This window comes from Phymastichus coffea, unplaced genomic scaffold, assembly GCF_024137745.1.
Source record: "Phymastichus coffea isolate CEN01 unplaced genomic scaffold, Cenicafe_Pcof_1.1 PCOF00095, whole genome shotgun sequence".
Classification (NCBI taxonomy): Eukaryota; Metazoa; Arthropoda; class Insecta; order Hymenoptera; family Eulophidae; genus Phymastichus; species Phymastichus coffea.
In genome coordinates, this window is record NW_026706906.1 from 195,590 (window position 1) to 213,936 (window position 18,347).

General features: G+C 36.7%; 1 protein-coding gene across 1 annotated transcript; it reads right to left on the reverse strand.

Annotated features, from left to right (window-relative positions):
- Positions 1–1,687: 1,687 nt before the first annotated feature.
- LOC131669660 (protein C1orf43 homolog) lies at positions 1,688–18,333 on the reverse strand. Its single transcript, XM_058944704.1, has 3 exons — positions 17,956–18,333; positions 2,188–2,338; positions 1,688–1,852 (listed from the first exon to the last, which is right to left on the reverse strand). Exons 1-3 carry the CDS (start codon positions 18,112–18,114, stop codon positions 1,848–1,850), a joined length of 315 nt encoding a protein of 104 aa, XP_058800687.1. The 5' UTR covers positions 18,115–18,333; the 3' UTR covers positions 1,688–1,847.
- Between the last annotated feature and the right edge of the window lie 14 nt (positions 18,334–18,347).

Genomic DNA, 18,347 nt, shown 5'->3' on the forward strand with positions numbered 1-18,347 from the left:
CTTAAGAAAATTAAGATTGAGTGAAGCTTTAATGGAGGGACGGAGTCTTTCCGGCTTGAAATTCTTAGGGTGTTTATTAACTCGGTCTACGCTGGTTGTAGGAGTTAGTTTACTGCTATAGGTCAGGGTGAATCGATGAATGACTGAAGCATTTTCGTTCTTCTGATGAGTTGTCTGTTGCAATTGGACTGCCTCCACATCAAGGTTAAGGTTGGTCGAAATCGATTTTGTACCAATGATTCGGGAGCAATGATGATATATTTTGCACGGTATACGAAAATATACAATAAGTTACTTTTTATTATGATGATATCCTTCTTTTTGATATATCATTATCGTATAGATGTAAGACTTTGAATTACTTATGGTTATGGAATGAACTTAAAAGTGATTATCAGTCAATGACGAATAGTCGGAAATTATATCGTGATGCTGTTGCACGATCCAATGACGGAGCAAATAGAGCAGTTTTCAGTTCCACGACGACGTCACTAGGCAATATCGTGCCTCTAGGGATGAAATTTGAATTTTGACTTTAGTTTAGATTTAATAATAAAATGATAAAACGGAATCATTTTCTCGCGAAATTGATTTCTGCAATTTCTTCGTTCCATAAGCTAATTATTTTTAATGCTTGGAAAGCCATGCGCGCGATATAGAAATTAATTTTTATTTAATAATAATTGATTTACTGTATGTAAAAAAAACTTTTTGAAATCTCATTTTGACATACATTCTTATAAACATTAATTTTTTTACTCACTGATAATTTTTAAAATAATTAATAAAATAATCACCGATCTGTTATATTATAACATCTCAATTGCAAGCACTGTATGCTAGATTTTTATATAAACACTCAATAAAATAAGACTTTGAGTCAATATTTTCAAAGTTTAAGTGGAGATGTAAGGTATAGGTATGTAGATAAAGTAAAAATAATTCATAAAATATATGGACTCATGTATTTAAAAACCCTCGGTGTTGGGCAAAATTCATTGTAAAAATCTGCTATCCAGCCATTCAACAAGTAGCTCCAGGAACAGCACGGCCAGTGAAGCTAATAATTGCTATGATAACAGTTTTTTGCCATTAATAGTGCACAAGTGCCAGGAGATCTGACGAAAAACATTTTACAAGAGAGAGGGGGAGAAAGAGAGAGAGGGGGAGAGAGAGGGGGAGGGAGAGGGAGAGAGAGGGGGAGGGAGAGGGAGAGAGAGGGGGAGGGAGAGGGAGAGAGAGGGAGAGAGAGGGAGAGAGAGGGAGAGAGAGAGAGGGAGAGAGAGGGAGAGAGAGAGAGGGAGAGGGAGAGAGAGAGAGGGAGAGAGAGGGAGAGAGAGAGAGGGAGAGAGAGGGAGAGAGAGAGAGGGAGAGAGGGGGGGAGAGAGAGGGGGAGAGAGAGGGGGAGAGAGAGGGAGAGAGGGAGAGAGGGAGAGAGGGAGAGAGGGAGAGAGGGAGAGAGGGAGGGAGAGAGGGAGAGAGGGAGAGAGGGAGAGAGGGAGAGAGGGAGAGAGGAGAGAGAGAGAGAGAGAGAGAGAGAGAGAGAGAGAGAGAGAGAGAGAGAGAGAGAGAGAGAGAGAGAGAGAGAGAGAGAGAGAACCAAACCAACGAAGCGTCGTTATGAATATCACATACTTTATTATTTGATTAACTCTCACACTTCTATATAATTAAATTATTATTATTATACAGCATGGGAAGAAATAATATATGTATTGTCTAATTTTATGATGATGTAGAAATTGAAATTTATCTGAGTAATTAATACATATACTCACATACCGCACATCTTTGCTAGACTGGTAGTAATAAATCAGTTATAGATTACTCTATATCTCAAATTATCTCTAGACTGAAAAGAATATTGCATTATCCATTAAATTTTACTAACAATAAACAAAAGTGGTAATTTGGATGTCTGAAAAACTCTTCTAATGAATTTAATGGTTTACAGTACGGAAATCATAAACTTAATTAGTGGTGTATATCGTCAAATAAAAGTCTAGCTTCTATTGATAATAGGAGATACTTATAGTTAAATAGAAGGTTTATCAATGGTATAATGCTAATTTTCCATGTAGAATTAGTAAAATGGTTTGTGCAAGGTAGTAAATGAAAACTATAAGCCTTTTGCTGTTCTTGATTTATTGATCTTATTCCAAATATAAAAAAGAAAATTTCATTTACCTATGGTTTTGAAATCACTTATTGCTTGCAACCGATGATAGTGAGATGGTATTCTGTATGTATTCCTGATAGTCTTGAAATCTTTCACATCTGGTTCATATTGTATTTTTGGCAGAGTCCGAATTCTCCTATCAATTTCTTTTTTTAAGAACTGTAAATAATAATAATAACAATAATAATAATAATAATTATTATTATAATAATTATAATTATAATTATAATAACAATAATAATTATGATGATGATGAGAACGATAACAATAATATTAATAATAATAGTAACAAGACGACGCAATTTTTGGAAGCAATTTCAGCAAGCTCTGGGACAAAACGCTGGAAGTCAGTATACATTTGGAGATCTTGAACCTGAAGTACGTGACGAAAATAAGCGACGTAAGACACGTTGGTGATACGGGGGTTAACGCTATACAGATCCTTAGCTGTGGAGCAGGAGACAACTAAGTCTGGGCGAGGGTGGGCACTGTCACATATATCAGCGTCTAGTTAACCCTAAATTGCACGATCAGAGAATCAGAGATTAAAGCGGAAGGACTTGTTGATGTGACTTGTGGACGCGTTGATAAACCTACCGCGGGGTCACATTATTGCGGCAACCTGAACTCCACAGTGATCGAGTGGGGAATGGTATCGACAAATAAAAAAGAAAGACTGCTATTGGAGGTAGCCGCAACGTTAGAATTAATAGGAGCTAATCTTGGACAGATGCCCTCACGGAGAAAAAATCCCTGGAAAAATTACAGTGACATCCCCGTAAAACAGATATCTGTAGACTGTAACATAAATTTTATAGCAATGAACTCTAATTTTTACACTATTTAATGTTTATAGGAAAATTTTATAAAAATTACAAAAATTGTCTAGAATTTTTACAGATCTTTTACCGTAATTTTTACGGTAACAGTCCATGAAAATTTTATGTCCCTTTCGCAGTTGAGGGTTACGTAATTGTTCAGTTTTTACTCTTTGCTAAATGGCTGACAAGCATCGTATAACACGCGGCATGCTGATCAACCTGTGAATTTTTTCTCAGATTGTTTAAATGAATTTTTAAACACAATTCAAATTTCGACACATGCGTCGATATAAAAAGTCAAACCCAACCTAACCTTGAACCTGACATTTCATCACCTCCATCTAACCGGCGTGATCGTTTTGGGTTGTGCGTATAAAATGTCGAATAGACAAAAAAAGCAGACTAACAAATCGCCCAATGAACAATTATTTGAGAAAAATAGTTTCAATTATTTACCAGTGATAATATATAAATTGATTGGTATTTAAAAATTTCAATTGAAAGCTGGTGACAGAGTGTCGATTATTCAGAATATGTTAAAAGAAGACATTAAAATCATAAATCTGCAGTATTTAAAGCCGTTATTAAAAAATATAATCGATAAACAATTTAGTGAATTTCTTCTCGGGTAGTCAGCTAGTGCCTTGCTGACTATCCACGCAGACAGGAAAGCCTTGACAATAGACTCGACTCTGACGTCCTCGAGCGGCACAGCCTCCGGCCAGTAGGTGAAACGGTCGATCATGATGAAGCAGTAACGATATTTCCCCATCATAGGCAGCGTAATGAAATCCACATGGACGTGCTCTAACTTTCCATCGAATTCTTGGAATAAGGCGAGCTTCACCCGATTATGCCACGATACCTTGGCACGCTGACATAGCAGGAAATTACGAGTCCAGTGAACGGCGTCTCGGTGGATGCCGGGCCAAACGAAGCGATCCGATACGGCGTGCACGGTTGCGTAAATTTCCGGGTGGCTCAGTCCGTGCACCGCGTCAAAGGCCTTCGGTACGACTGCAGCAGAAAGGGTCGAACTCGGACGTTGCAGAGCAGTTTACAACCACTGATCTGGAACCGCTGGAGCTCCAAAGAGTTACCGTCGGCTATTCGCAAGGGTCTCTCGTTACAACACCTGGCATTGGCGATAGTTTTCAGGCTTAAAGCGGAGGGCATGTCGATAGTAGCACAGACGATGTCCGTCTCAGGCGAGGGCGGCACGAGAGACTCGACCGGAGCTTTGAGCGTGCCAGTATCTCGTGTAGGAGAGAACATCAACTACAACGTTGTCTGCTCCACTCACGTGTTGAAAGTGACGGTCGAATTGCAGCAGGAAGTCCAGCTGTTGCTGCTGGTGAGAAGAAGCCTTCTCAGAAAGTTGGCTAGCCGTGAAAGTTAACAGTCGGTAATCTGTTAGCATCGTGAATGTTCGATCTTCGAGGATCTGTCGGAAATGCCGTACAGCTCGGAAAACGGCGAGAAGCCTTCGATCATAAGTGCTGTATCGTGTCTCCGTGGGCATCAGCTTCTGGGAGAAGAAGTAATGAGCGCTCTGCTCCAGTACGGCTCTCATCGCAGAGCACGACGGGTCAGTGGATAGGCGGAGTGGCGCAGTCGACGAGAGAAAGGCGGTCTCAACAGCCTGCGTTATATTGCGCCTCGAACGCCTGGTTGGCTATAACGCTTCAAACTAGCGGGCGGCGACTCCTTTGTGGCAGGCTTCGTAGAAGCTCGTTGAGCGGGGTTTGAATGCGGGCAGCGTGCGGTTAGCTTCAGCGATAGAAATTAATGATACCCAAGAAACGCCGCAGCGCTTTAAATGATGAGGGCTTGGCGTATTCTTGGATAGCAGCGACCTTCCTTCCAGGAAGCTCGATGCCATTGACGGAGACTTTGTAGCCCAGGACGGTGATCCTGGGAAGACTTACCTGGCACTTAGCTAACTTGTAGGAGAGATTAGCTTTTCTTAAGCGCTCAAAGAATAGGCGTAGATGATGCAGGTGCTTCTTATGAGAGGCAGAATGAATAAATACGTTATCGAGATAGACTCGAACTAATGGCAAATCTCGTAGCAGTGAGTCCATGAAAGAAATGTTTTTGAGGCGTTTCTCAGGCCAGGTGGCATACGTAAGAAATCAAATAAACTAAGTGAATTTTATAAAAGAATCTAACAGCTCAGTTTAAACTACCCCGAAAACAAAAAAAAATTATTTAAATAGCATTAATAATGACATAAATAATCAATCAAAAAAGTAAGACATAGCGTGGTGTGCGCTACTATTACTATATATATATGTTTACCTCTCCGTCTATAGACGTTCCTCCACTACTCGACTGCGGACGAATTTCACTGGACTCTTGATTGAAAAATTCATCGATTTAAACTCATTTTAGAGCTCAGGTGTAAATGAAAGAGTTGTAAAGTTTGGAATATACTTGTAAGGAAGTATGCGGATCGGTCTTGAAACTGCGCGTGAGTGCCGTGAATCGTCCACTGGCACTGCGTAATCCTCTCAACTTCAATGCAACCCTCCGCATTCGATGAATGGAATCCTAGCTGAATACGCGAGGAAGGAAAGCACAATAAGACAACCTTCAAGAAGACTAGATTTATTTCTTGGACACTGTTACACAGAGGTTCGGGTGCCACAGCTGTGGGTACGGATTCGCCTGGGGGAAAGAAATCAAACCAGCCCGGTCACAAAGGAGCTAATGTTGCAGCGATTTGCTGTAGAGCACTCTCGTGACGACCGCTCCGCGGCGCTCAGTTCCAAACTAACTGACTGCTGCTTCCCGTCTACTCCACCCTCGGCACAAGCAACTGTTTCCAAGGATGCCGTCGCTGTTGGAAAGTGCTGCCAGGTGGCGGAGCAGGTTGGCTGGTCGGTACGGGCACTACAGACACTCCCCCCCTGGAGGTTGCCTGACTTGAAGGCAACCCAGAACTTGAATCAGGTGCATGAACCGCAGGGACCGCTATCTTCCGCAACATAATCGGGCACCAAAAGCTGCGTGGGAATCGTGGACGGCCTTCCATCCACGTCGATGATGTACCTGCAATCATTAATCCTACTTACGACCCGATGGGAGCCGGTGTACGGCAGTGCGAGCAGGTGCTAAGGTCCTGGTGCATGAAGACCTTAGCCTTTACGTGATGTGCCGTAGGTGTCGGCTGCACTGCTCGGAAGTGCTCGGAAATAACAGGTCTGAAGGAGATGCTCCTAGATCCGGTTTGAAAGCCGTGCGTAGTCCGAGCAGCACGGTAGGTAGAATGTCCAGCCACGTCGCGGAAGCCTGGTAGATTAGAGCGGCTTTCAGCGTTCGGTGCCAACGCTCAACCATTCCATTCCCTTGAAGGTGGTAGGGGAAGGTCCGGATGCGGCTTACACCCATTAACTGGGCTAACACCGAGAAAAGCGCAGATTCGAATTGAGCGCCTTGATCCGTCGTGATAGTCATCGGCGTGCCGAAGAGAGAGATCCACTCTCTATAGAAGGCGGATACGATAGTCTCAGCGATCATGTCCTTGAGCGGGATAGCGTGCGGCCATCTTGTGAAACGATCTAAAATCGTCAGACAGTACCGATATTCCTTTACCAGGGGCATCTTAATGAGGTCGAGGTGAAGGTGGCTGAAGCGCGCCTCAAGTACCTCGATGTGGTTTGATTGGTTACGAGTGTGACGATGCATCTTCGAACGCTGTCACGGAATGCATTCACGTGCCCAACGCATCGTGTCCTTCTTCATATCTGGCCAGACAAACTTTTCTTTAATCTGCCTACTGATTTCTCGGCCACCTGGGTGTGAGAGACCATGGACTACGTCAAAAGCCACTCTCCGGGGTGACGGCGGCAGATAAGGACGAACAGTACCAGAAGAGACGTCACAAAGGACGCGGCATTCCTCGATGTGCAGCGGCTGGAGTCGGAGTGAGGTAGAGTCCGCCTCTGATATGACTACAGCTGAGCTTGCCTGCGTCTCGCTGATGGCCTTGGCATCGAGCTTTGTAGGCATCGAGATGGTGTAGACGCGAGAGAGCGCATCCGCTACCAAGTTCTGGTCGCCTGGAATATAAGCGATGTTCGTGCAGAATTGGCCGATAAAGTCCAATTGGTACAGCTGGCGCAGAGAAGATTTCTCGGGCCGCTGCTGAAAAGCCTTGGTGAGCGGCTTGTGGTCGGTGCCGATGATGAGGTTTCGTCCCTCGATAATGTGGGTGAATGCTTCAGTGAGGCGAAGATTGCCAGAAGTTCTCGATCGTACGGGCTGTATTTCTGTTTAGTTGGAGAGAGCTTTCTGGAGAAGAATCCGAGTGGCGAGGGCTTGCCATCAATATGTTGCTCCAAGGAACCGACGAGCACCGTGGACGAAGCATCCATGATGAGAAATACTTCTACGTCCGGATGCAAGAAACTTGAAGAGGTAGCATTGACCAGGGCGGATTTGGTCGCCTCAAAAGCTTCTAACAGCTGCGGAGTCCAAGCTAAGGAGGTCCTGTCCCTTCTTTTGGCACCTCGAAGTTGGTCGTTGAGTAGCGCCTGATCCTGCGCGGTTTGTTTTAAGTAATGTCTAAAGTAATTGACAGCTCCCAGACATCGCTTGAGCTCCCAGAGCGTTTGAGGTTTGGGGAAATTGACAATCGCGTCAACTTTCTCCGCCGGCGGCTTGAAACCAGTAGCGTCGATGCTGAAACCTGTAACGAAAGCTCCTCTCGTTATCAATTTTAAAAATGGGCAAATGAGACACACTCGCTCATAGCAATCGAGGAGGGGGGAACAGGGGGGAAAGGTAAAGAAATGAAAGTAATTAAAAATTACACCAAAATCGCATTCAAATCAAAATCTAATCTAAATCAAAATCAAAATTACATTTAAACTTCAAATACCGCAAATGAACGATCCATATAATTACACTTGTAACCAGCTTTTACAAACTCTTAACCTAATGAACACAACGGTGTTACAAACACGTCTTAACACTACAGAACATAACGGTGTTCTTAACACCTACTGCAGTAGAAGAACAAAGAACAAATTAACTACTTTATCGTGCTTACAAATCTGACATACAGCACGTGTCGCCCGGCAGGAGACCGCCATGACGACGAACCGACTTAGCCTACTTATCCTAAAAGAGAAAGCCGCCCGGCGAGGGATTGCCTTGACGGTACTCTACCTGAACAAATTTATGACGCCGACTGTAATTAAGGCAGGTAGCCGGCGCGTGCACACCTTGCTACATACCTACTAATCCTGCGTGGGGCACGCGCACCCCTAACTCTTTCTCTCTCTTTCTAACACCTATACTTTGTCGTTCACTTGACAACTTCGGGCCGGCTCGGCCTCGCTCGGCAATCTCCGTCGCTGAAATAAAGACCATGCATTAGGTGCATTCTTAAATGCGCTTAATGCTGGTCACCGTGCCTTGCCGAGAGAGGCAAGCGCATCGCTTGCTCTCGTCACAAACCTAGAAAAGGGACTTCCTTCTTTGCAAAAACGCATTTGTCCCAATTGATGCGCAGCTTGCTAGAGAATAAAGCCTAGAAAACTGCACGAAGATGCTGCAGGTGCTCTTCGATGCTCGAGGATGATACCCGTACATCATCGAGGTAGACTGAAGCAAAATCCAGATGGCCTAAGATGCTGTGAATAAACCGCTGAAAGGTCTGTGAAGCGTTCTTCAAACCAAGAGGCATGCCTAAAAATTCGAAAAGGCCGAAGGGCGTAGTAACAGCTGTCTTCGGGATATCCTCTTCTGCCACCGGGATCTGGAAGTATGCTCTCTTAAGGTCAATTGTAGAGAAAACTCGTTTGCTATGGAGCTGCAATAACAAGTCGATGATGCGAGGAATGGGGTACCTATCCGACATTGTGTGCGCGTTAAGATTTCGATAATCGCCGGTCATCCGGTACTTGTTGGGACCAGACTTAACGACTTGAAGAGGGCTTGCGTAAGGGCTTTTAAAAGGTCTTACGATGCCCATTATGAATTCAAACGTGTGACGAAAAATGATGGTTTCCATTCAAAAAGTAAGGTTGACCTTGAAATAACTTTGAGGGTGGGGGAGAGGTCATTTGGACCCCACAAATATCCCATCATCTGAACGTACAATTTCACGTAGAATTCAAACCTGCGTCGAAAAATGAGGGGTCCCATTTAAAAAGTAAAATTGATCTCGAAATGAATTTGGGGGTGGAGTGGGGGTCATTTGTACCCCACACATATTACATGATTTGAACGTAAAATTTCCCGCTCCATCCGAACCCGGGATAAAAAATAGGGGTTTCCATTAAAAAAAACAAAGTTGACCTTCAAATAACCTTGAAACTCAAGTTCAAGGTCAAGTTGAAGGTTACCATCGGCTGTCCCCCTTTCAACCCTAAAACTTTTATCCAACCTATTTTTTTTCTGTCTTTAAAATTTTCTGTCTCACAATTATTTTATTATTTAAGCATTATATAACGCTGAAGATTCGGATAATGGTTCGAGCGATGATGATTTGGAAGAAAATGCAGAATCTACAAATTGTTTAAACAAATTAATTTTGCAAAACTGATAACAAATTTTAAATCAGTACACCGAACAATCTTTTAATTGATACACGTCGTATGCATAAATTTATTCGTTTTCTTGTAGATATAAAAAGCTGTATTATAATTGAAAAATTCATTTTTATTTAATTTATTAGTAACAACATAGAATTTAACAATTAAAAATACTTTATCGAACGTATTTTTTCCGTAGAATCCGATTCTGGTATTAAATTTACAAAAAAGCTTAATTTTGCAATAATTTATTCAAACAGATTGTTTAAACAAATTAATGTTGCAAAAATAATGGCAGATTTGGATTCAGCGCTGTGTGGAACTCCGTAAATCATATATCGTTTATCTGTACAGTGGCTCAGTTTCTTCGGCCTGGAAAAGAGTTAAAAACGTTAATGATTATTTTTGAAAAAAATTTTTTTTTCCGTTGCAATTTATTGTTGATAACTTTTGAAACATCTACCAATGCTAATTAAAGTTATTGCGCAATCGGTTTCCTGCTAAAAATTAGTTACCAAAAATGTCTGTTGATTGGTCTAAAAAATTTTCAGATGAACTTCAATGTTATCTTTAACCTTGAAGTTCAACATATGTCCCGTTTACATATTTGGTTATAAACTTTCCTGATTTTTTATTTGCCATTGTTAAAAGTAGCGATTCTCATTTAAAAAAAAAGTTAACTTTGAAAACCCTAAAGCATAGGTCACATTCGAGGTTACCAATGTATTCTTCGTTATAATCACTCTAAAATAAGACTTTAAGACCTTCATTTTTGCCAAAATATTTTACCTGTAAAATTATTTAGATGTTTTAATACTTTTTGAATACCCTATATAATAGAAATCGAAAGCAAAACCATTTTTTATAACTTCAAACCTAAATAGTTTATTATTGAAGTAGTTACTGTATATTTTTCTCTCAATCATTTAAAAGTTTGAAATTTTGACTTTTGTTTCTGTACATTCAAACTTAGTAGGTAGTACTTAATGGTATGGTAAGTATTTTTAGAATTTTCTTCTTATAAAAATGAAATCATAAACTCGATTTCCAACACTACTAAAAAATTTCTTGTAATCCGTAGAATAACATTTTTTTTTTTTCTCATATTTTTGATACGTTATCGAAACTTGGAAAGAACCACCTTAAAAAACACAAATATATTACTAATAATATTCTAATACTGGGCTTACAGAAAATTACTAATATACGATAAAGTGTAGTATACGATTGATTTTTATTAGCTATTTCGATAGGCCTGGATACACTGGATGACGCATTTGTTCAAACTCTATCCAATTATTATTGATAAGGCTTAAATTTGTAACGTTATTTTATAACGAAACTATAAAAAAATTAAAATGATCGAATACTTGTTTTTATTGTTTCTGGTGGATAACACAATGATATCATTGAAAGTAATTAATTGCAAGCACGAATTTTACCATTCAAACTACGCTCATGATAATCCATTATATACAATGTTATAAGCAAAAGGGATAGCATTGCTTGTACTATTATTTAACAACATATTTTAAGAAAATAGGTATTTTTATTGAATATATTTGTATTATCTATTTTTAGGCGAAGTTTCGCATGTCGCGTTCCCTAACAACTACCCTTACAGCTTTTTAAAATGTTGGACTGCAGCAAATTTCTAAGTTTTTATACCAGCGTTCTTATTAACAATATGTTATCGAACGAGCAGTGATTTTTATTTTATAAATTGGTAATTTCTATGTGCAGGCCAAGTTTCGTGTGTTGCATCTCCTAACAACCACCCCCGCAGTAGTGAACTTTGCTCTGGCATGAGATATAGTTTTGAAACTGCAGGAGTCAGTTTGAAATATATTATTCATATTTAGAACAGCTTAATCTGAAATCTAGGGTTGGGTTATTTGCAAAAAAAATTGACAAAAGTATGCATTTTGAAAATGAAAGTCAACTTATTTTTATCACATTCTTTTATATTTATCACAAATAACTAAATTTGGATATTTAGAAAATAAGTTCTATAACCTTGTTTCACCATGAAATATTATTATAAAACTGAAAGACTCTTTATATTTAACTGTTATTGCATATCAGTCCATCAAAAGTTATTTGGTATAAATATAAAAAAATGTAATGAAAATAAGTTGCCTTCCTTTTTCAAAATACTGTTAGCCGCTTGTCTGTTGTGAATCGTTGGAACGAGTGTGACGGTTGGGGGAGAGGAGGATATAGGGACCGAGGATTTGGTTGGAGGGGATAGAAGAATCAGTCGAAGCGCTCGCAGTGGCCAAAAGTGGCATTTTTAGAGTAAACTTTTATATGTGTTGTTATGGAAAAAATTTAAAAAATGGGTTTTTCGTGTTGTATCGTTAATTGTAACAAAACGAGCATAAATAGTAATTGTAAATTTTATCGATTCCCAACTGCTATTCACAAAAAAAACCAGAAAATGAAATGGATTCAAGCTTTGAAAAGAGTAAAGTGAGTAAATAGTAAGGTTATGTTTATGTTATTCCCAAACACATGTGAGCATTACCACAGACTTCTGCAACATGAAACTGAAAAATTATATCATTCTATTTTTATTATTTATTTTTCAGTGGCGATGGTTCAACGTGGATTCCTAAAGATTATGACAGAATATGCAGTGATCATTTCATTGGAGGAGTTAAATCAGATATAGAGATGAATCCAAGTTATATCCCAACTTTATTCCCTCCAGTATATAAAGTAAAAAAGATGAATGAAAAAGCTGCAATAGAAAGGTTGATGATTACATCTATGAGCAAATTATATTTCTGTGTAATAGAAGAAAATAGTTTAATGATTATTATTGTTTACAGGCATGCACGTTTCATGCAGCGTAGGGAAAATAGGGAGGTATTAAGCATGAGAACACTAAAACAGAAAGTAAAATTACTTGACGCTTATGAGTTATTGGAGTATGAAGTTGAAAATTTAGATCTATACCTTGGAGAAACGCATTTCAATAAAAGTTATGTTGACAAAGAATGTCAAGTAGATGACAGCCAATTTAGTAAGGAATCACAGCTGAAGCCCAACGGTACAGAAATAATATTCACAGCTGTTAGATTTAAAACAGTCATTATTGACAGTGCAACAAACAGTAGTACAGTTTTTAATGAGGTAGAGATCCAAACAAGTATTTTTATAGGCAAGACTATCATCATTCCCAGCCAAAAGACACTTGATAAAGGTTGTAATACGCCAATGAAAGTTTATGTTGACAGTTCAGTGAATGTTGATACCCTGGACTTGGATTTAAAAAGAAGAAGTTTTCATGGCTATAACACTGTGCGAGATGAAGAAGATCTATTGTATTTAGCTGGAGTGCATTATGACACATTTGACTTCTTATTAGAAAGAACACCAAAACCAGCAGCTGATAATTTTAAAGTATCTCATAAAGATAGATTATTTTTGCTTTTAATGAAAGTAAAAACTGGGCTTAGTTTTTCATCGTTATCAGCTATATTTGATGTACATAGAACAACTGTGTCCAGCATTGTTATACATACACTAGTATATTTAGTATCGGCAACACAAAATTTAATATTTTGGCCTACGAAAGCTCAAGTTCAAGGCACAATGCCTGAATCCTTTTATCCAGATTATAAAAATACTCGAATTATTATTGACTGTACAGAGTTCAGAATGCAAAGACCTCATGATGCTGATGATAAAATTTTTTCATTTTCTCAAACATGGTTATACAGCTAAAATTCTTATTGGAGTTACACCAGGTGGATACATTTGTTTAAAATCAAAAGTCGCTGGTGGACGTAAAAGTGATTCTCAACTAACTATTGAATCTGGGCTAATAGATTATTTAGAAGAAGGCGATGTTGTCCTTGCTGACAAAGGTTTTCCAGAATTTCGTAAGCTTTTAGACGAGTCCGGAAGAAGTGTTCTAATGGTATTGCCACCATACTTGGAAAACAAAACGGAATTCTCTCAAGCTGAGACTGAAGAAACATATAAAATAGCAAGAGTTCGGATTCACGTAGAAAGAGTAATTCAACGACTTAGAATATATAAAATTTTAGATGAAATACCTACAAGTTTATTTTCCTACGCTGATGATATTGTGCATCTCATATGTGTACTTGTTAATTTTCAGGCTCCTATTCATGCCGATCAAAAGAATCAAAATGAGGATTAACAAAAAAAAGAATAACAAATTGTACATATTTATATGAAATTTCAGTCTTTTATTGACTATCATATTAAAATTTTATTTGTATCATTCAGTTCATAACTGAATTAACAACATCAATAAATAATTTTTCAGTTACATCAATGTTTTACAGCTTTATAAATTCTTTAAACAGTGTTGACTATGTTCACTCCGGTAAAAGTACGCTTTGGTGGAATGTTTTCATTTGGTTCAACTACAATTTTATAATACAGCTTAGGTAAATAATGGTCGAAGTAAAAATGCTCGCAAACTCTTATTGTAGCTTTCAAAAATTCTTCATTTCTTTGTACTTGGACACAGCATGAACCATTTTGAATTGGTGAATATATCATTAAATCACAATTTTCAGTACCAGTCACATACATTAAGACTTGGCATTGTGTAAAATAAATATTACTTTCTCTTAACTCTATTGTATCACCTTTGAATTTCAAATAACTAACGTTGCATTTCTTATTTTTATAATCAACGATGGGTAACTTTGCACAACTATACGGACACTTAATTTCTAAAACTTTAACTATCTTATTGCCTTGGATAACAATGCCATCTGGACTAGCACAGAGCCAGGGTTGCTCTTCGCATATTACTAAACCACATTGTTGTACATGAACGCCATATAATCTTTGATATTCTTTACAAGCATGCTTTTCATACTTCTTCCCATAACGTGTGGCTGTAGTTTCCACCTTCTTAGGATAAAGCATGTCTTCGACAACAGACTCAATTGATTTCGTTTTCCTTGTTTTAATACTGTGTGCACTCTTGCTGGCTGAGATTCTCAATCGTCGAGCAGCATACCACTTATCACTATCAGATTGCGAGAGAGTATCACAACATAATCGAATGATCTCATATCTTGAAGCAAGTATAATGAATTTTATATAAAAGTCTTTAACCTCTTTTGGTAATTTTACAACAACCTTGTAAAAAACATGTTGTTCATAAAGTTTAAAAACTTTGTTTAATAAATCATTGCACTTCTTAAAGTCTTCAATAACTTTTTCTTGAGATGGGTTGGATATCATCAATTTTTGACTGGAATTCTTATTATTACTAATTGTAGGCACAAGAAGAAGGTTCACAATTGGGCATGAGTGATTAATTTTGTCCAATATATTCAAAGGAGGTGGCTCAAGATTAATTTTGACTTTCTTTTCTTTAAACATTGTTTCAAATGAAGCACCTTTAGAATATTTCTCTTGAGCAAACTGACGTGCAGTAGGATTACCCCATTGTTTATGAAAACTAGTCTTGGATAAACTTTCATGGTTGTTTATGTAGTGGATAAGAGTATAAATATGCTTACATCGGTTACTTTTGTTGTATACACAGGTGCATGATACGGCATATACAAACCGATTCTCATTGATCTGGAAAAAATAAGGTAAAAATTATCATATATAAAAACACTTTTATAATTGAATAAGTACTTGACAATCAATCTACCTTTAATTTTACTGCATAGGGTGGCTTAGTGACACTGACTTGTCGAACAACATTGGCTTGGATTAAATAACTTACTTTATCTTGTCTCCTTTCCTCAACATCTCTTACATGGCCAATATTTGCTAAATCTTTACCTTTACTTGGCGTTTGGGGTTGAAATTGAATAGCATGTGTAATTTTTTCGAAACCAGTTTTAATTACTATATCCATCCTTTCTTAAAAAAGTTACGATGACAACACCTGTACCAAAAATGTTCATATATAATTAATTTATACATAGGATATTTTTTATCAAACAGATTTGTTTATACTTTTCATTTTCCGATACTATGTAATGCTGTTATCAAGATCTGTAGAAAACATAACCTTATAGGTTCAACTCTAATGAATAAATTTATTGTTTATTGATATTATACTTACTTTTTTATGATAACTATTGTTCTATTTACATTCGTAAAGAAGTGCCAGCTATAATACTTGCACTGCGACTGTATAATTTAAAATAATCAACGATTTACAAAAACTTTACATTGCACGTCTGTGTAAGCTCTACTCCAAAAATGCCGTTTTTGAGCCACCAGAGAGCGCTTCGAGCTTTCCTCGGTCCCTATATAATCCGCTGTATTGAGACGCCGGACAGAGTACGTGTTGAGACGCGAGAGGTGTGTGTGTTGAGACGATAGAGAGAGAATGGTTGAGGCGATTGACGATCAGCGACTGTAGTATAATTGTAATACGAAGGAAATACACGAGGTCTTTAATAAGCTGCATAATTTATATTTTCCACCGCCACCTCCTTGTCCCAGACGCTCTCAATACTATATATATTTTTGTCAATTTTTTTTTAAATGACCCTAGATTTCAGATTAAGTTTCTCTAAGCATCAATAATATATTTCAAACTGACTCCTATGCTTTCAAAATAATTCTCATCCCAAAGCAAAGTTCACGACCGCAGGTTATTAGGGAATGCAACACGCGAAACTTGGCTTGAACATAGATATTACCAATTTATACAATAAAAATCACCGATCGTTTGATAATATTCTAGTAATTAAAAACACTGGCAGAAAAACTTGGAAATTCGCTGCAGTCCAACATTTTAAAAAGCTGTTGTAGGGGTTGTTGTTAGGGGATCAACTTTTTTAAACGTTACATGTAAAGTCTTAACCTATCAACATTTTTGCAACAATAAATAATATTTTTATTTTCAGAAGTTATTAATTTTTTTCTTTGATAATTGTGTTTCCTACTTCTACGTGTTTCTAAAGTTTTTAGTATATAAACAAACAGTTATAAATTTGACATATCCCAAGTAAAGAAGCTTGTAGGACCATTTAAATTTAGACTCTCCATCATGCGGTTTGACAAAATCTTTTGCCCCTTTCTTAGGCCTTTCTTTGGTCTTGATAATTTTTTTGGGAGTCACCCATCTATTTTATCAATTATGTCTCCTGAAACTTTCAATTTTCTGATAGGATGAGTGTTCACTCTATTTTTAGCATTTATACTTGATCTAGTACATTATTTTAATTTAATTAAATAAGGTTTGATAATACATAAGCAAAATAATAAATTTAATATAAATGTGTGTATTAAGTTTAACCTGTGGGGTACATTAAATTTTATTTTGTTGCATAAAATTATGAAATCTATCTATATGATAGTATAAAATAATATCTAAAATGGTACATTCAATTTTTTCATAAGAGTAATTATTGGTCATAAATAAATTCAAATATAGGAATTTTTTATAGAAGTTAGTAATGACATTTTCCGTTTATAATATTTCTAAATTGTACTAAAAGTATACAGTAAACAATTTAATATTGCTTTTATTTATAGCAACTTTTATGATGCACAGCTTTAATTACTAATAATTGGTATATTGACATCAAGCTGATGGTAATATATATCTTAAATTCCAATAGAATTTTGATTTAACAATGATTAATGATGGCTATAATATTTTTCCACTATACCATTTATTCATGCATGTATATCATTAAAAAAGATTATATACTATCTTTAAAAAATGATCCTCATGCAATTGTTGTTAAATAAATTTTCATAAAATTTAGTATTATAGGTTTTTTTTCCAAAAAAAACCTGTAATATTATTTTACTGAATTTGTATAGTGGTAGGGTATTGTTCACTTTTTCAGGTTATTGAATATGCATATATACATATTTTTTTAACATTGAATGAAATTTGCACATTGCATTAATTTTAGTTAATCAATTTTCTTTAAATTAAGTGCATGACAAATATTTGTATTAATTAATATAGTAAAATCAATTGATAAAAATCAAATAAAACTTCATTTTTTTTGTAATCTATAAAAAAATATAAATAAATTGAAAATTTTGTATTTTAAAGCTGGGTTATTACAAAAAATAAATTACATGACTTAAAATGTATATAAGTCTAGTTAAGAAACATATCAAACTTTATTATTTCAAAAAATAATTTATTAGAAATTTATAGAAAGAATGAAATAAGACAGTGATTCATAAATATAAGAATTTCAATAGTAAAAATTCCATCAAGTTATTTGTAAAAAGAAGTGTAGTACCATAATCATTTTATTACTCACTAATTTTCATGTCGCTTTTAACATTTTACATTTTTGTAATAACATATTCATTATTTTATTTAAATAAATATGTTAATATATGTAGAATTCTTGTATATAATAATGTTTATAAGATATAAGATGAAATAAACGTGTTTTATCAATTATTCACTTACATTATTTGTATCACAAGCTATAGGAGTATAAGGGCCTCTTCTGGAGCGAATTGTAAATCTCATTATTTGTCTTTTTGCAAATATGAACAAGAATAAAATTGTTTGTACTCCTCCTGCTATAAAAAGTATAATGCTAACACCAGATAACTGTTGAAACATTTTTGTCAACAGAAAATATCAAAGCATTTGTTAATCATTCATCATGGTGACAGTATGTGGGAGATGAAACATAACGTTTATAAGAATAAGAGTTCTGAGTTCTCACTAATTGCAGTAATTGCACTTTCTGAACAGCTCCAAATTCACTTATCACATAACTGACATATCGATAAGGACATAACCAATTGTCTTGTACCTTGGTACCCACAGTACATAGTAGAGTGCTCTGACGA

Coding starts and splice junctions, on each gene's coding strand:
- LOC131669660 (XM_058944704.1), bottom strand. CDS start 18,114: ATGTTTCAACAGTTATCTGGTGTTAGCATTATACTTTTTATAGCAGGA. Junction 2,339..17,955: donor TAGCTTGTGATACAAATAAT/GTAAGTGAATAA, acceptor TATTATTTACAG/TTCTTAAAAAAAGAAATTGA.